This window comes from Ixodes scapularis, unplaced genomic scaffold, assembly GCF_016920785.2.
Source record: "Ixodes scapularis isolate PalLabHiFi unplaced genomic scaffold, ASM1692078v2 PGA_scaffold3__209_contigs__length_174095766, whole genome shotgun sequence".
Lineage (NCBI taxonomy): Eukaryota > Metazoa > Arthropoda > Arachnida > Ixodida > Ixodidae > Ixodes > Ixodes scapularis.
The window spans coordinates 102,244,033-102,270,581 of NW_024609868.1; the positions used below are offsets into that span (position 1 = coordinate 102,244,033).

The 26,549-nt window shown below is 43.2% G+C and overlaps 1 protein-coding gene across 1 annotated transcript in view; it reads right to left on the reverse strand.

The window, feature by feature from the left end:
* Nucleotides 1–26,549, reverse strand: part of LOC8029290 (sodium-coupled monocarboxylate transporter 2) — a 102,780-nt gene that overhangs the window by 10,240 nt on the left and 65,991 nt on the right. Inside the window, exons 6-11 of the mRNA XM_029967253.4 lie at nt 25,493–25,633; nt 16,348–16,477; nt 7,318–7,406; nt 5,754–5,863; nt 3,113–3,180; nt 1,815–1,901 (exon numbers count right to left, since the gene is read on the reverse strand). Of these exons, the coding sequence (XP_029823113.2) occupies nt 1,815–1,901; nt 3,113–3,180; nt 5,754–5,863; nt 7,318–7,406; nt 16,348–16,477; nt 25,493–25,633 (625 nt within the window). The remainder of the gene's footprint in view (nt 1–1,814; nt 1,902–3,112; nt 3,181–5,753; nt 5,864–7,317; nt 7,407–16,347; nt 16,478–25,492; nt 25,634–26,549) is intronic.

A 26,549-nucleotide genomic window follows, 5' to 3' on the forward strand; every position in this document is an offset into this window, starting at 1 on the left:
GACTAGGAAGAGTGGAGAACGGCACAACGGAGAAGTCTCAAACACAGCTCAAATAGCTGTTTGAAACGTCTGTGTCGTGACCTCGCTCATTCTCTGTAATGACAGTGTTTTCGCCATTTTTTTTGGAGGTTCATAAAGTTTTTTATGGCCCGTCAGTCATTAATTTACCTCCTGATTGCCCAACAGACTTTCTTCATTGTCCGGCCAACTTCCTTGATGGTGTCTTATGAACCATCCAATATTCTGTGATGGTGGCTGACAGACCACAAAAGGCCGTTGATATTGTCTTAAAACTATCCAGTAAGTTCGGAAGGTAGCTGACACAGCATACAAATGTTTCTGGCGATGCCTGCTAGACCATCAAAACGTGTTGATGTCGGCCGGGTTAGACTACGAGAGCATTTCCATGGCCAATCAGAGCGACAAAAAGTTGGATTTTTTTTCTCATGATAACTTTTGGCGGTGTGCAGATTCTGACCTTTTTCGGGACCTTTTAGCTGAGACCTAATTGTGGTGCACATGATCTGACGTCATCGCGCATGCGGGAATTACATCCAGTACAAAAAGCTGAAAGTGGTGCGGCTCGATGACTGAGTTAAGTCTGTAATCATTTGCCTTAATCATCGTCCTATGATACTTGGGAGTTCAGAAATGCACCGTCTTACACGCCTAGGTATGCTTATGGAGCCATAGTTTTGTTCTAAGTTTTGCTCTAGTACGACGTTGGAACAGCTTGTTGATCCGCTTGGATGTCAAGTAGATAGTATGCTTGCGATACCGGTATCAGAGAATGCGCCAAAAAGTTTGTCTACTTAAGCCAAAGCTCATTTATTAGGCGGACCTGTAGTATATCAAAATGTGTTAGAGGATAAAACATTTGAAAGGCCGCGAATGCCGCGTAAGACCAGGCTTACCACATTATCGGCGTGACAAGGCTAAGTGCATTGTGCGTTGTTGGCGGGCACAATTATGCCCTCAAACAACTGGACACCATCGTGCCCAGAATCGGCGAAAAAGACAGATTGTAGATTGTAGATTGTAGACGGAAATTTTTTCTCAATTTTGTTTTTGAGGTTTAATATTTTAATTATACGCTCAATAATTTGTAACATAAAATAATGGCATGCCACAACCATAATTCGAAAATGCAATTTGAGGTTTAAGTGGGTGGGGATTCTGGAAAGCTTGCCAATGCTTCACAGTATAGACGCTTTGCAGCAGCTGTGCATGGACGCCGCCATAACTGACCTTCAGTATTTGTTTCCTCCTATTCCGTTTATTTCACTTCATCATTACCATAGAAGGCCAGGTTATTGCCAAATTAGATTCAACTGTGTCCTTTTCTAAAGCATCGGCCTTTGCAGAGGATCGCCAACTACCGTTTCAGTTGCTCGGCATTTTGGTAAGACAAGAGAAGGTCACCAATGGCGGCTGTAATTTGGCGCGTGTGCAAAGCGTCTATTCCTTTTGTTCAATTAATGATTAGCACCAAAATATAGTCTGAAATGATATTCTTCTCCCTCTTCCGGTTCGTGTGAAGTAAGAAATTCACATAGAATCTTAGATCAGCCTAGCGTCTAAGAATCATGCAGTCAGACGTCCCAAAATACGCCAGACTGTTAGACCAATGAACCATTTACGCAATCAAACCATCACATTATTAAGCATCAGGCCATCGGACCAATCCAACCATCGGACCATCAATGTCCCAAACTACGACAGACCACCAGCCTGATGAACCATCAGCAAATGTAAGAATGTTCTTTGTGATGGTGATGTATTTCGGAAAATTAACCATATATAACATAACTTACCTTGCTGTTAGCCCACGGGAAAGCCAGAGCCAATAGGAATAATCCAACGAAGGGTCCGGTTGCTCCGTTGTGCATCACCAGGATGATCTATAAAGGAATACACGTTTATCACCTCTCATCTAATATCGTTATATAGAGAACCATATCCGCCAAAAAAGTAAAGTGTGGCTTTTATGATCGCGCTGCTTGCTCTGCAGTTCGCTCTTATGCATTCTTAACTGGAAATCCCGCAAACTGATTTGCTGCAGAATAGTAAAAAAATGCTTAAAACTGATTTATCACGTCCCGCATTTCCTCAGTGCTCATTGACATAGCCAATTTAACAAGTAATCGTTATATTTTTTCAATATCCTGAGAAGGCTGTTAAACAACACTAAAATTTAAATAATTTTTGATAGGCACAAACAATTGCAAAATTTCCACTTAAAAATAATAATTACAGTGTGTGTTGGAGAAAGTATCTGCAGACCATGTAATTCACACTGACAAAACAAAAACTGACGAGTCATACTTTTTCAAGTATGACTCGTCAGTTTTTTTTCGAAGATTTAAACCAATAATACGGCATTATTGCAAAAGATTCGAGACTACATTTGTTCAATCAAGGGACATGGAAGGCGTCAAGGTCGAAAAAAGTTTTCGTAAATATTACTAAAATTTTATTGGCCGATATAAAATTTCGCGAAACATGCTTCTCGGTGTCGGAGGGCAGAATAACATTCTCCTTTTCATTAAACGTCAGTTGTTAGTTCAGCGCTCTATCCTGTCTCCCTTGTCGCTCCTTCCTGTCGTATTTGCGCTGTTAATTCAATAATATAACATTCTTAGATCCGTTTGTTTTTATCATTTGCCAAAATTTCACCGCGACGATTTTAGTTATTTCATCTAAGTGTGTTTTGAATAAACTCAAGCACTCGGTGTTTTAATGTCCAAATACATTGCCTGCATTTGTGACATCCCGTTGTGCGTATACCAATATCAAAATATGCATGTTTATTGATTACTAATTTCTCATTGGACCCGAGCACTCAGTTTTTTTTTTCTATAGACCAGTTTATTAGTGAAATAAGCAAATAACCATGTAATAAACATGTGATAAAAGTATAAATAGTGACTTCGTCCCGAGCTATTTTAAAATATTTAATATTCCAGCATGGAGCTTTTTTTCAAATTTAGATTACAAATATTTGCTCTTGTGTTTGAATTCGAAAGAACCCAAACTGCTTCTGACCAAATTTCGTACAGGTTTGCAATAAAACTCAGGATAGTTCTGCTCCACGGCTCTCGCATACACCTACCCGCACTACGGAGCCGAGATAAGGTACAGCTGTGGCGCACAACGTCATCAGAAGGCCAAAACCAAGCGCTGGAAAGCAATCGAAAGCAAACAGAAAGTATTATTGCACAAACCTTCTAGTTTCTATATTCTGTTCAAAGTACATATACATCGCAAAATCTTAACACGAATGTTTCGTTTATATAAGCCTCGTTAATAAAGTAGCCCGCTATATACGCAAGATTTGGGTGGTCGAAGTCAGTAAATATATAAATTTTCGTATGAATTATGGACGACTCAGGTTATGAACGAATTTGGGAGAACGGCAGTTTTATTAACGAGACATTGATGAATATCTCGAAGCCCTTTGGCAATTAGAAAAAAATATTCCATTGGTTTAGCCTTTGATTGCCGCTACCGTCAATACTGGAGTTGCTACATTATCTGTTAAACCAATAATGAAAAAGTTAATGAACGAATTTGAGTAAGTCATCCTACTTACCGTGACCGCTATTCCATCAGCTTGATAACATCGAACGGCTCTTGTGTAATAAAATTACGTTCGAAGTAAAAATAAAACGCTCCGTATGGGCACTTTTTCGAAGTTAATATATTATGGTGACTGTCGTCACTGGGAAGGTTGCGAAACGGATCCCGAGTGTATTTTGTGGGCGTACAATGGGCATCAGTAAAGTGTTTTAGTTCAGAGTTTTACTGTTGCGTATAGGAGCAAACACAAGCGCTGTGCGTTCGCGTTAGATTTGAACGCTTCACACTGCGCATGCGCCATACGCACGAAGCGCAGCGAGCTGTGCATACTGGTACGCTCGCTTTCGATTTCCTGCGCCTGTACGCACCGCCCCTCCACATTCCCTTCTCGTTGTTCTGGCTAGGACGATTACCGTCCTTGGACTGCTTGTAGCAATGTGCATGGGAACGTTGGGAACGTCTAGATGGCGCTGCAGCTGCGTAAGGCATCTATGTAATAGATGCTCTTTGCAAAGCGCAAGCGGCGCATAATTGCATTCATACACACTGTGCGTTTGCTTTCCTCTGTACTTGCTTGCCTCGCGCATTCCGCTGAGAGCTTGCGGGCACCGTACGTATTGCTTTACCTTATTCTTTAACTTGGAAGTATGAGCGGGCTTCAAGAAACGCCGGCAGGAGTGGTAAAACTTTCGCACAGGACGCGCTTGACGCGATAATCTGTTGAGAGCTATGACGGCACGAGCAACAGAGATTTCATGAAACGGGATGTGAGGTTGTGACTACGGATAAGCCTTGCATCCGTGGTGAATAGGATTAATCAAATTCACAATTGACACCCTAGAGCCTTGGCGATAAATGATGTTCACCACCGATTCACAGCTTCTCGCTAGTAACACCCTCCTTCCACCCAGGCATGAAATAGCCTGTAGTCTATTCCAACCTCCCTCCCAACAGCTTATCGCATTAGGGGCGCCGTATCCGAGATTTTAATGCTCCGGCCGGCGTTCCGTTGGTACGTTCTATATTGATGCCACAATACATCCTAACCCTCTAAATTACGCGGAGAATCACATTGTTGTAACATTACAACCACACGGCGTCCCGTGACATCATATCACATGGCGTCACGCTTTCGCGCTATATTTAGGTAGTAACATTTTGCCCATAAATTTTGCGGGAACCCTTCGCGAACTTTCGCGGGAAATTATTTCCGCTACGTAACGCGAACTTTGTGTCACGTGAAGACACAGTGTGACGTAATGTCATGCCGTTACAGAGTAACATCAACACCGCTCACTAAACGTACACGCAAGAACGTCCGCTGAATTATTAGCGGACAGTTTAACTGTGTACAACATTGTGCCGTGTTTCTGCTGACGCCAAACTTCGTTTGCATGACACCGCGAGGAACCTGGAATTTTTTTTTTCATTTTTATTTCATAAAGAGTGAGCGAATTACATTAACATGCACGCAATCCTTATATATGCTCCCAAACTTCAAAAGTTACAAGGTCACGTTCAGTAAGTCCGCAAATAAACGCAAGATTAATTTAGTTTGTGATTTATTTTGTCCTCGGCGATATTACATGAAATCACTGAGAATAACAGATGGTCTGTATAGCATTCCGATGTTTACGAATCAACAGCCAATCGGGCGATCTCCATAGCCCAGGACACGCATGTTCACCGCTTCGGAAAGCGAGCAAAGCACGCGCCATACGCATGAACGCTGAAAATGACAGAAGCCTTAAGTCCATTTCCGCAATTGCAAGCAAGGCGACTAGCCGCTGCCGTGCAGACAAGCCCATGCTATTGTAAGCTTGCCAAAGCTATGTTCACGCGAAAGCTGCATGTGCTTGCGCGCATGGGGCATCATTCGGTGCACCGTGATTGAAATTCTCTATAGATGCTTGCAGAAAGATAACAGCAGGGCAAGTCTTTTGAACGCTCCCCTTCTTTAGACAGCGCTCCATGCCTTCCAGCGTGCTACGGCTGCGCATCCGTGCTTCAGGTGCACAAGGCGCCGAGCGTGGTCGAAAGTACGAAGCTCCTCCTTGCCTTTATAAACTTTTCAGTGACCTTAGTATCCAAATCTCAACAATATTTTGCGGAACTGGGAGGAATTACGTCGCGGTTTCGATCGATGGGAAGAAAATCAATGGATAGTCACGTACCCAAATTCCTGTTGAGCTTTGTGGCTTGGGCATCAGAAAGCTTTGTATAAGGTGCAATTACGTCCACGTAGAAGACAGCCGCTTGGGAGTTTATGATCGATGATATCGTGCTGCATGTTTAGAAGTTGGTGGTTTTAGTGCAGATTGTTGGTCGAGTTGGTACTGGATATTCAAAAACATGGTAGCGCTTGATACGAGGACAACGTAGGAAACTGGACAACACAGAGCGCTGGACAACACAGCGCAGTGATCTGTGTTATCCAGTTTTCTACTTTGTTCTCGTCTCAAGCTTCTATCATGTTTTGAATGGTAGTTTTAAGTTTATTTGTACAAACTTCTTTTTTTTCAATTCACTATTGTTCCGATAATAGCCTTAAAAATGATCTTTTTTGAGAAAGAAATATTCTTTGCCCAGAAAGAGCCCTAGTATCCTTGGATGGAACCTCACAGTCTTCGAATTTTAATGTATTTATTTGGGCATTAATTTATATAAAAGATTCACATTTTTCTGCGGAGTACTATAGGAGAGGAATAATGTGAAGAAAACACATTTAACATAGTGAAAAAAAGAGGTCGCCTACCAATCAATGAATGCATTCTGTTCAAAAAGTTTCTTAAGATTTTACTCGTTTTTGGTGTGTTAACATTGTTTTACTATTTTATCACTCTTGAGTAATTTTAAACTCCTGTTGTCTGCCCGAAAACTTTGTATCCCTGGTCCCCTGTGGCCAAAACCCAAAACACTTCACAGGCCTGGCTAATTGCGATAATATTATAATTTTCATAAGTTATCCACCTCCATACGTTGAAAGAAAACAAACCCATCATAAGTGTTGCTTTGCTACGTTATTGACTTCCCTCTGTCATAAGTTCTAGAAAAAAAACGTAAAAATTAAAACTGATTAAGTAACAATCTTCGAGCAATGCTGTCTTCTTTCACAAATCTGCGGAAAAATGTTTGGCTGGCAATTGCCCCGTTTAAACAAGATGGTGATTTAGTTTTATTATCGGATTCAATATAACTTTACAGGGTAGACACTTCCGCCATGATGGGTAAATTGTCTATACCAACTCTATTGCGAGCGAGTATGGACTCTCGCTTATGATCGGCTTCCGTCATTTTAAAAATTGACATACGTTTTTTTTTTTTTTTACCAAAACAGTATTTCTTCTAATAACGGTGACAAAGAGCATATCAAACAAATGACGAGGTCGAGCGTTTTCCATCTCTCCTTCGACATGAAAACGATAATATTCCCGTGTCCCTCTCTCATTATTAAATTATTTATTTCACTCTTTAAAACTTCATAAAGTTTTAATTGGTTTTGTTAAGTTAAAGGGATGCACCCTGTGTTTAGCAGACGGAACTCGTTGTTGCAATGGCAGGGAACGCGGGACAGTCTTGTTTTCGTGGCTTTACGAAATTTGTTGGATTAGAAACTGCGACTACAACCACTAGCTGTATCTCTTATGTTGGTGGCAGAGAAATCAATCCATTGAAGTTCCCACATTTTCAGGGTCAGAGAGTGACAAGGAATAATATTTAGTGACTCTGAGTACTTACCTTGTCGCTGCACTCACAACGCCAGTGAGAAACATCCCGGAAAATCCCGTAAAATCAGAAAGGTTTTCTTTGACGTAGTATGGCAGAATCTGAGTGAAATTGTTACAATGTTCAGGTGCATTTTGTAGTCCTTATGGCGAATTTAAAAACAATTTAAATTTTACACAGCTATATGTCTATATTTTTACGTCATATTCAGAATGAAAAAGTGCACGAACATGGGCCGGAGGATTTTAATGGTTCTTGTAGCCATGAAGTGTTCAGTCTGTTTTAGTTGCATAAGATATGCTCACGTTTTCAAACTACATACATATATAACCCCGCGTAATGTTTGATCTCTAGTGGTGTTTCTTAGACTGTTTCAGGTTAGAATAATATATTTATTAGGCAAATATTGATGCAGAATTATTGCGAATCATGATAGTAATTAAATACTTTTAGAAAGCTGGTCATTACAGAATGGCTAAAAGCGCCGAAGTCATGCGAAGCTTCAGGATGAAGTCTGCCAGCGATCATTTATGTCTAAATATGTAAAATAAAAAAGCCATGTTATTACAGAAATAAACGTCTTCATCAAAGGAATAGAAGTTTTCTCGTGCTTTCATTTTTAAATCACTAGTGTTCTATTTCTGAAATATATTCGTATAGTGTTCCTTGGGGAATTGTCTAGGATATGTCAGCGTGACGCTGGCTGTGCAAATTCCTTACGTCAAAGACTTCGAAAGCGAGTCAGTATAGCTACTGCAGCAGTCACCGAGAGCTTGAGTAACCCCGGGCGTTGCTTAACATGGACAAAACTGCAGCTTGGGTGAGTTGGTTATTCATGTCTCAAAATAACACCGCAAGTAGGGGGTTACACACAAACACACGTCACCACCGGCCACAAATACAATCACACTCAATCAATATTCACGAATGTATCAAAAAGGCGTAGAAGAAAAAGAAGTACAAATATAGATTGAGATGGAGTCAGCTCTGTGTGAGTGTTTTGTCTGCTGTGATTGTGAATCTAAGTGTGATTGCTTTTGCGGCCGGTGGTGACGTGTGTTTGCGTGTAACGTCCTACCTGAGCTGTTACCTTGAGTTGCTTAACATGTCAAGGCTTTTTGCACCATGATTAGTACAGCTTGTCCACCCAAAAAATGCACACACCAAAATGGCCCGTAGAAATCGGCTGCAATACTGCGTTGTAACTTTCCTCAAATACTTATTAACATACTAATGTTTAGATTCTTTATTCCCAATAGAACTAAAATTATAATTCAAAAAGTGAAATTTGCAATGGTAGAGCGGCAGCTATGGGAATGAGATTGAACGACAGACATACTTGCTCTGCTTATTCAGAGATGGCGCCACAAATGCCGGCAAGCGCAGGTGAGCGCACGCATTGAGCAGCATTTTTAAATCTATCAGTTGACAGGCTCCACAAAAGAGCGGCGTTCAAAATCGTTCATTCTCCGTTGCCTGCACGCGGGCAGATGCATGCGTATAGCTTTCATAGTGTCGACCAGTGACGACGCCTCCATAGACAAGGAAGAAAGAACATTTTCTAAAGACGCTCTTTAACTGCGATAGCTGTTATAGGGTTTTCCCACCACTGAAATTGACGTCCGTTTATGATATTATGGTTGCGGTGGTTGTACTCCTTGTTGATGTTGCAGTTGGCGATGTAGGGCCTCCGTCGTCCGTACTGGCAAATCCCTGAGAAACATCACTCGCCCCCCTCGGGAATCGAACCTGGGTCCGCTCAGCGCGAAGTGGAGACGTTACCGCTGAGCTACGCCGCAGCTTTTTTTTTTCCTTTCTATTTATGGCCAATCAATATTTAATCACACACAAATACGCTTTCAAAATCAGTTACAAAAGTTGACAAGCTGAAATACGACTGGCGCAGACTGATTAACATGATCTTAAAGTGTCCCTTCCGTCTCCCGAAGGGCAACCGATCATGCCCATCTCCCAATACATTATACACTTCTTTATTCTGACTAATGCTCTGAGCATAACACTGACACACAGTTCAATCATCTACATCGGCATGTCGCACTGTGTACGCTAATTACCATAAGTAAATCATACCGTGTCTGTTGGGCAAAAGTCAGGAAGGGTATCCCGTGTGCGCTTGAAGGAAGTTCATTTATTGAGGTTCGCTGCAGTAGATCCCAGTAGAACACCGCGTTCCAACAATCTAAAAAACACATGTTCTATCGACTCGGGCTTGGAAATTTTCTTAGGAACAGGCAGCAGCCAGACGAAAAACCAACATCATAAATAACACAGATCCCATACCGCGCCAGAAATGGCCGCATCACGTAGTCGATCAGGCCCTCACTTTCGACTTAGGTTTCCTGAATTGCGACAATGCCCAAGTTATGCTCGGGGAACTGCCGGTAGAGGTGCTGCTGCCGTCGTCTGGCCTCAAGTCCGCAATGCTGAACATATCCACGCGCAGGGCGTTTTTAAGGGAAACCACCAAAAAGCGAGTATACGACCTCATACGCTGGGCTCACCTCTCGCTTAACCTGGGAAGAATCGAAGAACGGCCACAGTCAGCGCGTCATCCTTTCTTGCCTGTGACCACCAACCAGTGACGCGCAGTGTGCTGGAGCGACTGGTCGGTTCCCAGCTCTCGGTCGCTGAGCCGCCGCTTGAACTTCTCAGTCGTTAAGTCCATTGCAGTACCATCTCCGGCTTCCAGTGAGTCAGTCGCGTTCTTTATAGCCGGTGTCGCCTGGCTAGCCATCTTCGCATTGGGCTCATTTTGACCAACTGAGCTTTCTGATGTCGATGATACCGCGGAGACCTGGCTTTCTGGCGTCGCTAACGGCGAGCGCTACTGCGCATTGGGCGCCTGAGAGTCTTGCGAAGAAACCATCTTGGTTGGAGTCGCCGCCGCCTTGGCCTCTTTCTCGTTTGTTACGAGGTTTGTTTTCTGGCTCTCAGTGGTATTGCTGGCGGCAGCCCGAGCGTACGACAGTAGGCAATCCGAGGACTCATGACTGAATTTTGTACCATAGCCTCCTCTATACTCACAAAGCCTGCCATTTCGACGACGGAGCCATAGAGGGCCCGGTCGCAGATTTGGAGAGCGAGGATCTAGTACCACAAAACATTTTTCGGGGAACCTGGACGTCAGCGCAGAGCTTTTGCGGGGCCGAGGACCCGAAACGTGGTTTTCAAACCGACAAGAAAAGAAGGAGTAGTGTGAGGAAAGCGTGGAGCACGAGCGGACATTACATCGCTCAGGAGAAGTGTGTTTCGGCGTCTCGCCGCAGCGGGGCGCCCGGCACGCAGCTCCCCTCTCATCCGTTGTCTGCCGCTCTACCTTTTTAATTTCGGCAGCCGCTTCTCGTGGCGATCTGCCAGGTTTTGTCAATATAGAGGAGGCTATGGCTGTACAGTCCTCGCACCTCGTCACTGTACAGTCGCGTCGTATGTACCCCGTGCGTCGACAGCGGAGGCACACCGGTGCGCGTCTGGGTACAACAACCAGCAGCGTGTCCCGTAAAGGCGGAGCTGATGCGGCACGGACTTCGGTGTTAAGTATTCACGGAGCACCATCCGTACGATGACGGTCGTGGAATCTATGTCCGCCAGGCCCTCGATCCTCTACTTCTCTCGGGTGATAATCTTGACCTCCCCGTACGGCTCGAAGGCCCTTCGAAGGGCGTCTGCAGATACGTCGAATGCCACCCTGTAAACTTTACCTTCATCTCTCTCTTTTCGGGATCAATGACCAGGCATGAAAGATACTTCACCTGCATGGTCGCCGCTCGCAAAAACTTCCCTATGGAGAAGGTGGTGCACAGCTTCAGCAGCCAGACTTGCTCCATTCGAAGTGCGCCTAGTCCTGCCACGTCTTCCCGAACTCGCACTTAGTTCAGATGCCCGACGAAGTTTTCAGCAAAATACGGCCGCCCGCGGGTATCAGCAGCAGCACGAGGTTGCATTTCATGGCTTCTACGGTAAGTAAGGATGGTAGTATCATTGCGTAGTCATTCGGAACGTCGCCAAGTGCGGCACCACCGCGGCTCCGAACCGCCGTCATCGAACTCACTGTGGAGCGTTCCATTCCACGTGCGCTCGCTACCGCGTTCGAAAACAGAACCTGAGCTACGTCACAGTGTTAATAACCCGCTCTAAACTTAGTGTTTTTGCAGTATCTAATACCCACCACAGGCGCTCTCTGAAACAAAAACAAAAATTATGCAGTTTTGTGTTCATCCAGGGTGCTGTCCGAGGGATAACTGCGACACGTCACGGCGAAGACGTTGGGCATAGACCTGTTGCTCTGGGGCAGGGGGCGCGAGTGCGTGCGCAAGACTTACGCAAGACACGACCATGCCATGCTGGCTGCACCATCCGTGTGGTGCTGTAACGTTTGAGTTTGCACTTGGCACTTTCAAAGAAAAGTATCGGTCAGCATCTGTAGATGCGCGGTAATAAAACATTTAAAAAAATTAAATAAAAATATTTATGTTATGTGCGGTCGGCCAGCGTCCCATTAAAAATTCCTTTAATATTTGTTCTCTTTTATAGCTTCCGTGAGCACGTATGTTCCACTTTACATGATAGCGGAGCCGCAGCTACTCGCAGAAGCACATCCTCAAGAACGATCTTCGCACTGCAAGAGCGCGTGTGCTTGACAGGGACGCTGAAAGTTCACAGCTCGCTCTTGTAGCATCTGTTACGCTGGCACTTCGAATGGCACGGAGGATAAAAAACTGTAGTGGGGAAGTGCATTGACGCATGTCTGAAAAGTGAGCCAAATATTATATTTTGCTCGCCTGGAGCGCTGCTCAATACTTGAGAACTACGGGTCTATCAGCGTCGCGTTCACGCACCGCGGGGTAGTGACGTGCGTGAACAAAACCGTTCGGAACAAAAAAGGCATCTGTTTTGTTTCGAACGCTTTCGCTTTGTTCCATTCTTTTTTACAGCTTTTGTTTCTTTTTTGTTCTGGAGCTCGTGAAGGCGCGTCTCCCATTGACAGTGCTACGACGGCATTTTGTTAAAGGACACATGCAAAGAAAAGAAACATTTTTTTAGACAGCTTAGATGGAAAAAGGATGTCATAAAACGATTTTACAACGAAGAAACAAAATGTTTAGAGCTATATTTACGGCGCTATACGAATTTGTAGTTGGCGCTCGCGGGAGCCGCCGCTGGTCACGTGGTAGGCCCGCGCGCCGCCGCGCTGCGTCGCCGCCGCACGCTGAGCGTTGTGCGAACGCCGCTTCAACGCGTTTCTGCACGCCGCCGTCGCCGCCGCCGCAGAAGTTCGTCTGCTTCGGGGCGCCGCCACAGTCGTCTGACCGGCGCACAGGTCTATCACGTCTGCTTGCGCTTTTTCAGGAGTTTCCTTTGGGCTCTAAAAGTTACTTATTCGTCTTGGTTTTTTGTTATACTTCAAACAAAGATGAATAAGTTGCTTTTAGAGGCCATAGGAAGCTTTTGAAAGAGCGCAATCACCACGTGATAAATAAAGACCAGTCACGTGATAAATACGGACCACTTTTACGTGGTGCCCGCGGGCGCCAACTACAAATTCGTTTTGCGCCGTAAATATAGCTGTAAAATTTTTTTTTTCTTCGTTGTAAAATCGTTTTATGGTGTCTTTTTTCCATCTAAGCCGTTTAAAAAATGTTTTTTTCCTTTGCATGTGTCCTTTAAGGCGTATTTATTCTTTTGAGAGAGCGGGTGCAGTGGGCAGTTGTACTACAGAAAGCCCAAGCTTAGAGCGTGTTATTAACGCTGTGGCCTCGCTCAGTGGTAACGCTACCACTTTTCACGCAGCCGCCCCAGGTTTGATTCCTGAGGGCGGCGGGCGATCTTTTTCTAGAATTTGGCAGCATCGATGATGGACACCCTACATCACCAACTACAACATCAACAACGACAACTACTACAACTACAACAACAACAGACATCATTTCCAGTGGTGGGAAGAGCCCAAAACAGCAATCGCTGTAAAAATAGCCCGTAGCAGAATGGCGTTGTAGCAGTTTCAATGCCAGGTGCTCGTGCCGGGAAATGCGCTTTCACGTGCTCCGGAACAAAAGCGGCGAGCGCTTTTGTTCGTACACGCCGCTGCCCCCCGTTGCGTGAACCACTGATCTCTATTGTGTTAGGCTGGATCGCGGATCGGGAGCCCGTCGCTGGCGCCATTCGAGGCCATTGCTCGACACCAGGCAATACGTGGAGATCTATGAGAGAAACACACTCAAGAAGAAATATTGAAGCTTATACGCGGTGCTCGAATGCGAGTATTTTATGATGTGGCGCGATCACTATATCCGGTGTTTGGAGATCGAATCGTTATTTGTAAAGCGTTCACACGCCGATTAAATAAAAAAAAAATATGCCGGAGCATCACCGAAGGCGCCGCGTCGCTTGCTTCAGTTGCTAAATAAATGACACTTCAACAAATGAACGACACGCTTTGATTTTTAGTTCGCCAAGGAAGTCCTCTTTGCAGTTCAAAGAAAATGCTTGATCCAGAAGTATTTTGTACAGGCGCTTGAAGCGATGCAATAATCCCCAATAAAGATTTTCTAAGTTATCATTTGCTAACCTCTGTTGACTTTGAGTTCATGATCAACTCCACATGGACTTACGGCCACCCTTGTTGCATTGAATGGCATCACAGTTTACGCCCACCAAAGTCGCAGCCGTCGCAGCCGTCGACCCCCAACCACAAAACATTTATCTAAAAAAGACGGGTATTCCAACGCTTTTGATGCTTGCTCACCGAATATTAACTGCCATTCCCGGAAAACACGATAAAAGGTTCATCGTCGAGAACAAGGAACTAAGGTATGACATAGCAGTTTTCCCATTTCGTTTAAAGACTCGCAAGCATTAGCATATGATATGGTTGCTGGTAGTGCCGCTCGACTTCAGCAAAACAAGGTTCTATCCGCGATCCTGCCTACCTCAGTGGACACCAGTGGCGTGAACACGACGCCGATGTCCAAAGAGATCGCCGCGACGTGTCGCAGCTCTACCTGAGGGTGTACTGTGATTTAACAAAGGATTGCTTAATATTTTACGCCGACTATTTCGCAAACTTGATGTTTACCACAAAATTTCCGATGATGTTTCTTTTCACCGCAAATAAACTGTCTCCAACGTTCCACCGATTCCGCAGCTTCTGTACACGAGGCACTCTGATTGTGTAGCGAGCGGAACCGAGCGCGCGAGCTCTACGGAAAGGCGCCAGGCGTTCTAGTAATCTTGTCAACTGTAACGTCGGGTCAAATGTAACGTTGGGCATGTTGTAACATTGGGCACGGTGCAAACTTGGTGCCACCCATGCCGGCGGAAATGCGCCTTCCGTATCTCTTGAGACAGACCAAACTGCTAAATCGGATGCAGGATACATGTACAAGTTCAGGGTAAGTAATGTGTTTCAAAGCAGTATTTAGCATTTTTATTTATCATTATCTCTCGCGCCACAGTCTGCGTGTTGAAAGCGCGGGTTGAGCGTTTAATTGTCACCTTGCGTTTTCGCGGATATCAAATACAAGTGCCGAATCTAGTGTTGGAAAGAGACAATTAATGTTTTGCGCGAAGTCCGCACCCTAAACCCTCTGCGCGGCTTGCCGGCGTTGGCGGCGCCATCTCTGAATAAGCTGGGCAAACATGATCGTCGTTGGATCTCTTCCCGATAGCTGCCTCTGGCACTCTGACATCGGAAATATCAGTTTTGAGCGCGATGGCATTCCTTAGCTTCTTCACTCGTTTTTCGCGATATTGCATCAGGCCTGGAACGCCCCGTGCGTTTTGCGCCGCGCTTGTACACGCAGCGCATATGCAGGCGCCGCGCGCACCCCCTTCGAAGGACCTGACGTACTTGACGTCGTCCTGGAAGTCGCCCTGGAAGTCGTCCTTGAAGTCGCCCTAGAGGTCATTGTAGACGTCGTCTTGAACGTGGTCCCCTAGGAGGTCGTCCTAGACGTTTCTTGAGGACGTCCTAGAGGTCGTCCTTGAGATCGCCCTAGAGGTTTTTCTAGAAGTCATCTTTAACGCCGTCCTAAACATCGTTCTTGGAGCCTTTAGATGTCGTTGCAGAGGTCGTCCTAGAGAACCCCCTTGAGATCGTTCAGAGATCGTCCCCGAGGTCGCGCTCGAGTTTGTACTAGACGTTGTTTCTGACGTTGCCTTCTAAAACGCCGTCCTCGACGTCGTCCTAGAAAGCAAATAAACCTGCGCCACGCATACACAGAGCAGCAGTACGCGCACATTCACATTTGCGCTAAAGCTACGAAGCAATTATCGGTTTGAGCTGAGCTAGTGGTTATAAGGTCAATGATAGTGGTCAAAACGCTTGATCAGTAACACAGAGACAGGGCAAGACACACATGAAGCTGCAATGATGGTGGGGAAACACCTTGAACATTAAACGATTACACAGAGACGAGGCAACCACTCAACAACAAAGTGGCGCGCTGTAGTCGCGCTGACGTCAGTGATTGCGTCGTAATCCATTCCTAAGTCGTATTCACGGTGAGCTGAGTCGTGAGTCTCATAACGAATGCTATTGCGATTCATTGACAACCAGCGATAGTGATTTCTTCAGTTATTTTTTCATTCTGATATTAGTTCTATTGGGAGTAGATAATATACATTTTAATATGTTAATTCGGCCAGGAAAATACATATTTGAGGAACGTTACAGCTTGATACAACAATTAAATAATTTTACGTGCTATTTTGGTGTGAACATTTTTTTTTTTGGGGGGGGGGGGGGGGGGGGGACACGACGTACTTCGGTGTTCTTTTCGGTCAATGACGCAGACTTATTGGCTGCTGAGAAATGATAAAGTGCACCTGACACGTCACTCCTTAGGTTTCTTAAGCTGTGAGTGACTGCATGCTCCGTGTTCCCTTAATATGTTTGCGTTAGCCATCAAAGTGCACTCGCGGAGACTAACTAAACTAAAATGTGTGTGATGCAGCCCTTGTTCATTATGAAAAAAACGATGTTCCCGGTGATTTACGCACGAGGATGAACGAATATTCACTCACCTGATCTAGCTTAGAGATGGCACGCGAAAGCATGGGATCACAGTCTCGAAACCAATACACCAGAGCGAGAGCCATGCTTCCCATGATGACGCTGTAAGCAGCGTTCAATGCTACTCCGATGTAGACCGTTCTGTAGAAACACGTCAAAAATAATGAATGCCGAGAAACTACAGACACCATTTTATGATCGAAATTCTTGACCTACATTTATATTTACAACGAATTGCAATGTATTGCCAGTTTCACAAGAACAGGAGAAATATGATGGTAGAAGAATATACGTGTGCAATTTCCATTCATGGGTTTTAAGACTACCTCCTTACTAGAAATACTGTGAACCTGAAGAGGTTTGAGCTTGAAAGGTTTCAAATATTTCGAACCTTGCGAAGGTTTAAAGTAAAAACATTTCGTCACTTTCGAATCCCCCGCAGTGGTTTAAAGCCGAAATGTTCGAGTATGCCAACGTTTCTGCAATTTAGGGTTCGAATATTGCGATTATATTTACAAACTAAGTTAAATATTTGTAGAGTTTGAATTACTTTGAGATTCAAATTCTCAAAATTTTAACGCTTCTAATTTCTTAAAGTTCATAACGAAAAAATTTAAGATTCTTAATTTAAGTTAGAAATTTTGAATCCCACGGAGATATATTGAAATTCACAGCTTCGAAGACAGTTGGCACGAATTCCCCCCCCCCCCCCTTCTATAAAAAAATTCAAGTAAACTCTATTGTAGCAAAAAATCTGCCCCCCCCCCCCTCCCTTCCCAAATAGTTCCGACCAGTGAGGAAGAAGATAGAAGTACGTCGGCGCCTCGCCACGGAGCAAGTGTGTCGAAGGTTCGCTCTCAGCGCTGGCGAACCCCGTGACACGGCGCAGCATGACAGCAGCTCGAGGACCTGCCCTCATTCGAGCAACATTTAGAATGTTGTACGACGATCGAATGCGCCAGCGCGTGGAACGCCGACCCGGCAGTGCCCTCGCCGTTATCTGCGCGGAGCCCAAGTGGTATTTAGACCCCCTCTTTGGCCTTGTTCCAATACAACCTTCTTGCACCGTAGCTCTGACACCTCTGGCGAAAATTGTGACAAGCTACACTAAAATGATTGCAGATTTCTTTTATGCCGTGAAGACTGCATCCTTCTCAGTACCGCGGTGCTTACGGTACTGCCAGTACGCTTCATTATTTATTGGAACTCACGAAACAAGCGTTGAACTGATTTAGCAGTTCAGAAAAATATATTGGTTCTTCAGTTTGGGTGAGCGTCCTTCGTATATCTCTTTACAAGCTGGCAGAAATCGAAAAGAACACCACCTAAATGCGATGCTTGCATAAAACAGCAAAATGTACAAGGTAACGTGTGCACATAAAGGGCTCCAGACAAGGCGCTTTGCTTGCAGAAAGTTCATAAGCTCTCTGGCGTTTATTTCCAGTGGAGTGACCCGCGGTTTACTCTGGACACGATGAACACAGGCATTTGAAGGTAATCGTCCGGCAGCCCTCTACCTGGTTAGGAACACACATTAAGAGAAAAATTGGGACTGTAACCAAAACTTTAATGAACATTTCCCCGACGTTTCGAGACCAGTTCGGTCCCTTGTTCACGGGTGAGTGACGGAAAGAACATGCGTCGCTTAAATGTACGCACGGATGTATAGGGCTTTGATGACGTCACACAGTCCCGAGGCGTAGCTGCAGGGCAGGGAGCCCGAAAGGAACGATTGACGCAACCAGAATAAATCCAGGTCACCGGTACAGCTCATGAGGTTACGAAGGGTCGTGCCTCAGGCTCACCACATCGCCCGTTTCTTACACTTCGTCATCTTCGTTGAATTATACAATAAAGGGAGATGAGGTTTTCAGCAACATACAGCTGGCTACTGATGGCAATGGGGGCAAGTGCCGATCTACAGTTGTTTTTTTTTTTTTGTTGTCGCCCGTTGGCGTTACTCTTTGCGTACGCCCTTTGCCTGCCCCGGTAAGGAGAGCAACGGCTTACACAAGGGAAATCGTGGAACTTACATTTAGAAACAGCTAAGGTTATGAATGGCGCCCCAGAGACGCGCTTTTGCCGAATTTTAATCCTGCATACCAGGGTTTCGTTAGCCTGCAGGTTACATCGGTGCAACCTACGGTTTACACGGGAGAGGCTTTGTGCGAAAGACAGAGTAGAGCATCTCACAAAGGCGGGTACGAGAAGTGAATTCGGGGAGCCAGGCTCCCCGGAGGCGAGTCGTTGGTGGCACCAGGTAAGTCCGACCCAGTGAAGTTTCAGTGCATATTTCCATTCAGCTCTTTTTTTTTTTTTTGTAATTAAAATTTTTTTCTAAACATTTTGGGTAACGTAGGTGAAATTCATCGTACTTCTCAACTCCGGAAATTTGAAAGTTAAAAAGTCCTCAAATTTCTTTGCGTGATAAAAAAATAATCAACAAATCTCTAACGAAAAATAATCAATATAGGACCTTCAAAAAATCATAGTCTTTTTGTGTTTTTTTTTGTAGATACACGTTTTAAAATATTACAAGTTTACAATATTTTGAACCTCTTGGTTCGATATACAAACCTAAATTTTAAATAAATTCACAGAATCTGTACTTCTTTGATTTGTGTGCACTTCTTCTTTTTCTCCGTCCATTCTGGGACTTGTAATACGTTATAAGAAGTAATCGATAAACATGCATGTTTTGGTAATCGTGGGAAATGGGGAATATCTTTCAGCACAAAACCTTTGTTTTGCGCAGTATCAATGTGTAATACATTATTGCATAAAAAAATACAAAAGTATGTTTTATATATTTTGTCACCTTGGTTTATTCGGACTAAAAATAAACGAAGTAGAATCAGCCATTCAAAACATTCAGACAAACAAATAGTGTAATGAAAAGAATAATTACGAAAAAAAGTAAGGACAGCCAAAAAATTTGGTATCATAAAATATAGTGCTCTGCCTTTCAGAATTCTTGAAATAAATTTACCAGAAATTCTGATAATTTAATATATTGCAAATAGTTTCCCTGCTGTTTCATCTCAACTACAAATATATATTCAAGTGTTAAGGATAAACCGCTCTACAGAGTAATTTAAAATTCGAGACTTATGTTTACATTTGTTCAGACTGTGCCCAGGTACGCACAGAACAAGAAAAAAAAATAATTCACAGAAATCTATCTCGCCGGGATTTCTGACAGGGAAGTTAAAAGCTCTGGCAGTTCTTGCAGCGTGTTGTATTAAAAATGTAGGTGTTCATTCAATTCGAAACCAAACAAATCAGTTGTAAATTCGAAACAGCTATTGATAAAACGGCAAATGAATGCAGCGACGATAGTTAAAATTACTAGCACTTCCAGTATCGTGACGTCAGAGGCCTGCTCGTGAAGGCAATCCAAAAAAAGGTATTTAGAGTATTTGTTTTTGTTGCTGACCGATTGCTGAAGTGAAGTTCCAGTTCTACAGATCCCTTTTCGCGTCATCAAACACCTTGCAATCGCTTGTGAACAAGTTCTACCGCTCAAAGAGTTAACCTGTGTCTGCTGCTAGCGTACGCCATTCTCTTCAGTGTAGCCAGTTGAGACTACTTTTGAAAATTCGTGGAAAGTGTCCTCTCACCCAGCACCCGAGTTTGTAGCTTGGAGGGAGTTTTGTGCTATGTTGAGTCATATTTGACGCAAACAAACAAAAGTAAAAAAGAAACAAAAAAAAACGAAGATAATAAAACAAAGTTTTATTGTTTATAAAGTGTTCACTCTTCAAGAGGGTTCTATATGAATGGTTACACTTACTAATCCTAATTCTTAGGCTTTCAAAGGATTCAAACGACCGCAAAAAGTTCCCAGATTAAACGATGACTTACGCACTTTGCTTGGGGGAATAGTTGCTCTAAAGAAATATGGAAGCAGCACCCGTATCGCTAACACTAAAAGAAGATCCGGGATATGCATAAATTTCGTACTATTATTCCGCTATACTATGCTCTCCTGTGATCCTTTCTTGTGTGGGTGGCGCCATTTGCGACACGCTGCGCTAGGCAGTCACTTGCCTGTATGGCGGTGGGAAGAATAGGAGGCGACATACCGGCTCAACCCAGCCAAACAAGAAAATCCAAGCCAAGTGGGAAGTAGAGGTTGCGGTCGGTGGGAACGCCCCACAAGATGATTAAAACAGGTTCTGGCGTCAAAGCAGCTGTCCTTATTGTCCCATAGCGTATTTCGGTTTTTGTTAGCATACCGGCGAGACCCTCCAAACCCTAAGTCTCCGCTGGCTTCACCGCTGGTGGCGCCGTGTCGTCTCCAGAAGCTTCCTACCTCTGTTCTGGCCACCGTCTCCGAATATATTTGTAGATAAACGCCAGAGGCTATGAACTGTGTACAGGGGGGTAGCTGGCGCCACCTGGCATATTATATAGGTAAGCCCTTAATTATTTTCGCTTCATACATTGTTTCTTTGAACCAGCTAATTATCTACTCAATTTTGTGTGGAGTTTTGCATTTCTGCAGACTTATTCTAATGTTCAAACCTCAACTTTATGATTATAATCTTCTTTTCGTCTATCTCTTTATAACCATCAGGAAATTCAAGAGTTAACAACAAATATTTGCCCCTTATAGAAGAGCAGGACGAATCTCCACGCCTTTTAGAAGTACGTGCATTATTTGCTTCGTCCTCTGTTAGGCACCTGGCACACGACATGCGAGTTTTTTTTTTCTTCAAACTTTTCCGGTTTAACTTACTTCTAAAAACTGCTTTTCTCGCGCCAAACAACAAAAAGCGACCTCTTCTACTAGCTTCTTCACCGAAATTGTTTGCTGGGTCGTTTACTCTCTTTTGAGCGTACATTTATTGTATCGAGATGAGTATACTTTTCCTTCCCACCGTATCCTGCATCTCAGTAAACCTTGTTCAAATTTATAAATGACTGATTCCTTTTCTTTTCTCAAAATAATACTTACCAATATCCTCCTGAACCCCTTAATTTCTACAGTACTGCATTAACGCATGCTGAAACTTTTTTATATCCAGTATAATATTATATCATATTTCGCTTATTTATTGCTGGATCTATTTTAAACAAAACTTTCCATCTTTCTTTGTGTATTCAGTCATGCTCCCAAAAATGTCTACTTTTTTATGGTGCATTACTGTTTTTTTTAATTTACCGAGGATCTTTCTGGCTGTGTTACAAATCATAATTTCATGGCTGTCACAACTGAAACTCAGACTTAGAACTTCACCTTTCTGGCCACATATCCCAATTGGTTCCTGCTATATCTCTACGTTATTTTATAAAAAACTATAACATCCGCATACATCAGTCCTGTCAGACCTGTTGTCTAAGACGTCGATGGGTGTATAAACAGAAGGACTTGCAAAACAGCCAATTCTTGTGTATAAACTTCAGTAATGTGTAAATTCAACCGACGTGCTCACCTTCACGTTTGAGAGCTGCCCTCTGCAAAATGGTTTATTGTTTATAGTTCAGGCATGTCCCCCCTCGTCTCCGCTCAGCTAATGTGGAACCCAAAAATACCTGATCGGGCCGTCCTGCTGCATTGTACCGTTAACAAATAAAAGAATGGAGAAGCAGAACGCGTCCAAGTAGTTCATCGCACTATAGGAGTTTTTGAGGAAAGCTTTTTTGCGGTTCTGCAAAAGTTCACTTTCGTAAAATTTGCTCCGCTTCCCTTGTAGCTCTGTAAAATGTTTACTAAGGGCTCTAAGAAACGTCTATCAGCCATACCCTTTAGGCCATCACGTGGCCGGGGAGCTTCCATAACGCTTCACCCTGATGAATGTCTATTACAATAAGATGACCAATCGAGACCTTCCAAAGAACGCATTCGTAATTTAGAAATGTCTCGTGAAGTGCAGGGATTGACATAGAGCGCGAAGGTTTTTCTATATGCTTCTGTTACAGTATATACTTTTGAACGGAGCTGGCTGCTGGTATTATACTATGTGAGGATTTGGCGTGCAGAGTATTTTTTAATATTACCAGGCCCATTGCAGTGACACGTTCAAATCACACACAAAAAAAAACTAACTGTTCCTGCTGCATGATGTCTTTATGGCGACTGGCTCGTGATTGGAATAAAAAGAAACTCCTGCTCCGAGGTTTTATGTTCTCGTCTTAGCGGTCACTCTTAAATTTTTGGGAGTGGCTACCGCCTGTCCCAAGGTTTCCTCTCTCATGAAAATAATTCACAGTTCCTGTCGAAGAAGAATTGTAAAAGATAAAAGTATGGAAGCCAACGGAACACTGAAAGAAAGATTGATGGATAATACAAAGCGGCCATCACAGCTTTTACAGCTGTCTTCAATTGAAGCTGGTGAAACTATCCTGCTTTTTTTTTGTTGCAAACGGCATATGTTTTAAGAAAAATGCAGAAAAAAACGCGTTATATTTATTACTGGTGATCACCTTATTAATGCTTTGCACATTTGTCTTAGCAATTGAGCCCGTAGTGGAATGACGCCGTTCATTTTATCTTGCCATTAATTCGGCACAATCTCTGCTACTTACGTCTAGTTTAATTGAAGTGACATTTCTGAGCATGTACGATGTTTAAGAACAATGCAAGTGTCTTGTAGAGAGAGTATGTGATGTTATACGTAGTCAAACGGTTTCTTCGTGAGTAAGGAAGCATAAATTAGAATTTTCTCTGTCTCTCTCTGAATGCAACCATGGCGAACAAAAACCAACGCACCGAATCTCCAAACTCGTAAACAACAGATCCTAATATTAGATGGAGTCGAAACTCTAGTTCTGTTAATATGTTAGAAAACAAAATAATAAAACACAATATTAAACTTAAATAAACATTGAACTCCAGCTCCGAGGATTTATGTTCTCGTCTTAGCGGTCACTCACGGAGCCTTTTTCTTTGGTTCAAGTTTTCTTAATAAGTTGTGTCTCGACGAAAATTCCAATGGGGTACTTAACTTTCGTTAGGTATTTCTATTGAAAGATTGTCCTTGCCAGCTCAACAGCTGGCTACTAAATACAATACAGTGCAGTTTGCGAGCGAAGCTGAATCCTTGCTGGTGTCCGGCAAGGCGTTCCGCTCCAATTAAACCTGGTCTGCTCCAAGCATGATATCGTACACTGCGTTTCTACTTCTTTGACTAATTATGAAGTTCATGCTTTTTGCTCGGGATTCGTTCTTCGGCGTTGCTATTGGCACGTGCCGAGATCTCATTTGCTCCAGAGCGCTAATAAGATGGTCGGAAGTCGTCACGCCCTTCTTTTCTTAAACTGTCAGTGACCTATGCGTCACCTCGGTGGCATTTACGCAACTCCGGCTAGAGTATTTCGTGTAACAAGGCAATCAATCTAGTCACGGAAGACCCTCAGTCTACTTTTGAAACCTTTCCGATTTATGGTGGTTAATTATACAGTTAGGGTGTAGTACACGCACGCATGCGAGCGTCGCTTGCGTCATTGCATTAAAATATCTGGCTGCTGTTTACAGTTTCAAGCTGCCAGTACAATTGCTGGAAGGCATTAGACGCAGGACGGACACGGGACTGCTGCCCCTTCTCCCATTCTTCTCTCGCGCGCATTATACCTGCTGAAGGCCTATACGGTATCAAGGACGACTGCTAGAGGGAATACAATTTTAGGCAATGTTCAAGTATGATGTCCCCTGGCAGAAACATAGCGGTCAAAGACGTCGCCGTGAACATGCGATGCCTTGCATATGTCACGTCCCTTCTGCATAGACGTTTTACGCACAACTTTTGAGGGTATTTATAGCCTCAGTATCTGCTAAACAAGCCATCTCAAAACAATTCAATAGGAGTTAGCTTCTTCAAGTTCAACATTTCTGGCAGCTCATCGGAGCCGTTGGGTTGCTCAAAGTTTATACCCCGTCCCGTGTAAGTTCGCAATAATCCTGATGATGTTAACAATACTATTAGGAATATTAAATGTAAAGGTCTCTACTTTTAACATGTCGTATAACGTTTATTTTATATAACTATGATTTGGCGTTTGTAGCTTTTAATTTTTTTTATTCGGCATACATCTTTTGCATAGAAAAAGACTCCGAATTTTCACTGAAAATTTGGACGTAATTAAGTTTACTCGTGTCTTTTATTTATATGTTCGGTATCTCCCTTCAACCGAATCCTTATATCGTCTTTAGTTTTTTTTTTTTTTTTTCTGGGAACATTGTGCGAATATTACCGACTACTTATGTTCAGCCCACAGCGGTTTGAGTTTTCAACTGCCCTAACAAAGTGTGGGAGTCTCAAACCTACACGATAAAGCATAAGATAATAAAAAATCCCAATATTCACAAAGCACAACAATAAAAAAAGTAAGAAAGGTCGCACACATAAGTGTAGACTTGCCAGATATGGGCGTGAACAAACCAGTGTTACCTTAACGCTTAACACAACACGAAACTATAAATTTCTCTAGTCATCTTGATAAAGATCCCGACCATTCAGTGTTCCCTTACCATCCAAGCGGCTGTGCGATTATACTCGAACCTGGCAAGCTACCAACGTGAAATGCTGCACTAAACACTACAAGCCAGTCTGTCAAATTCGAGTGACAAGGCACAACTTTTAAATTCTTTCGTAGCACCGCACTCACAAAACTGTAATTTTAATGCTCTAATGGCTCTTCTATAACCTTTGAAGCTGCCCTGATACATGGAGAAGTCGTGAAACATTTTTCACAATGTAAACATTTTCAACCCCCTCGAAAGAAAGCAAACTTTGCGCACACACCCCAGTTATAAAGGAGAAAACAAATTGAACTGCCCACTTGCCAGCTCTATTCAGGTGGTCCTTAAGATAGATTACCACTCGATTAGGAAGTGCGTCACAAAGTCCAGCGATTACGCCCTTTTCCCCTCCCAGACCTCTAAAATAGGTGCCTTACTGCTCTAAAATACTTACTTTTCTGGTTCAAACCGAATTCTGAAGATTGAAATCGGCATAAGTGTATCTGTTTTTTTTATGATTCTAAACAAAAATATTAAATTTCATCCTTTTCTTATGATTCTAAACAAAAATATTAAACTTGATACATGACCGCGTATAAATAGAGAATAAAGTAACAATAATCAAAAATAATTTGTATTTGACAAAAATTAAACATAGAAGTGCGCGTATCTGCGGACGCAAAAGTTCATACCTTTGTGCTTCACCCAGCTTTCTGGCAGCAAGGTACCTCTGGACAACTACCTGATCCAGTCCCGATCGAAATATACTGTGCACGAAAAGACCAATCAAAACGGCCCAAACGTTCTCGTCCTTCGTGAAGTCAAGGCTGCTTCTGAAATGTTACAAAATCAAGTACTTGTTAGAACATGTGGTTCTTAGGCGGAATAATATTATCACCTAATGCAAAATCTGATTGTGCACTTTCGTAATGATCGGCAACATAGCGTAAAACATACAAAACAAATAAATTATTTTAGCAAAACATTTCCTTAGAATAGCGTAAAACATACAAAACAAATAAATTATTTTAGCAAAACATTTCCTTATAACAGATTATAATTCAGGATCAGGCGAAGAAGGGGGGAGTACATGGAACGTCATGCACACCTTCTAATTGCAGTAGTCAGTTTGTGCAAAGTATTCGACACGATTGGCTAATACAGAAATATGCGGGAGTTTAATTTTAAGTGAACCTTTCAAGAAATTGAGTGAATACAGCCTATATTTCAAACGCGTTCAAATATGGCCTACAGAAATTATTTAAATTTCAATGCCACTGTACACATATATATTTGTTATAGCCCAAGTCGCAGGCCGAAAAACGCCAAACTTGGCCCAAGTTTGGCAATCCCAGGGACCTATCTTTGTGCTGATAGAAATTTACTCTGTGTTAGTTAGTGTAAAAGTACTTTTTTTGGCTTTTCTGTAGCTTCTTTCTGATTCATCACATAACTGCCAGTTTGCCAGACATGAGAGAAGGATGACACATATCAACCGAGCAACCAGGAGTGAAGCGCAGTTCTTGCACTTGTTTGTCAATTTAATCCCCTTGTTTCCAAGTGAAAACCAAATTAAAAGTGGAGCCTAACTTTTCAGTTGTTGGGCAACTTAGGGCCAAAAAACCGAGACTCTTGCCCAAGAATATCAGATTTGATTATACATTAGTTTGTGGGGTTTGGTAGGAACAGCGCCAAAAAGACGCAGGACCATGACAAAGAAACACACAGACAGGGTGCCCTGTCTCTGCG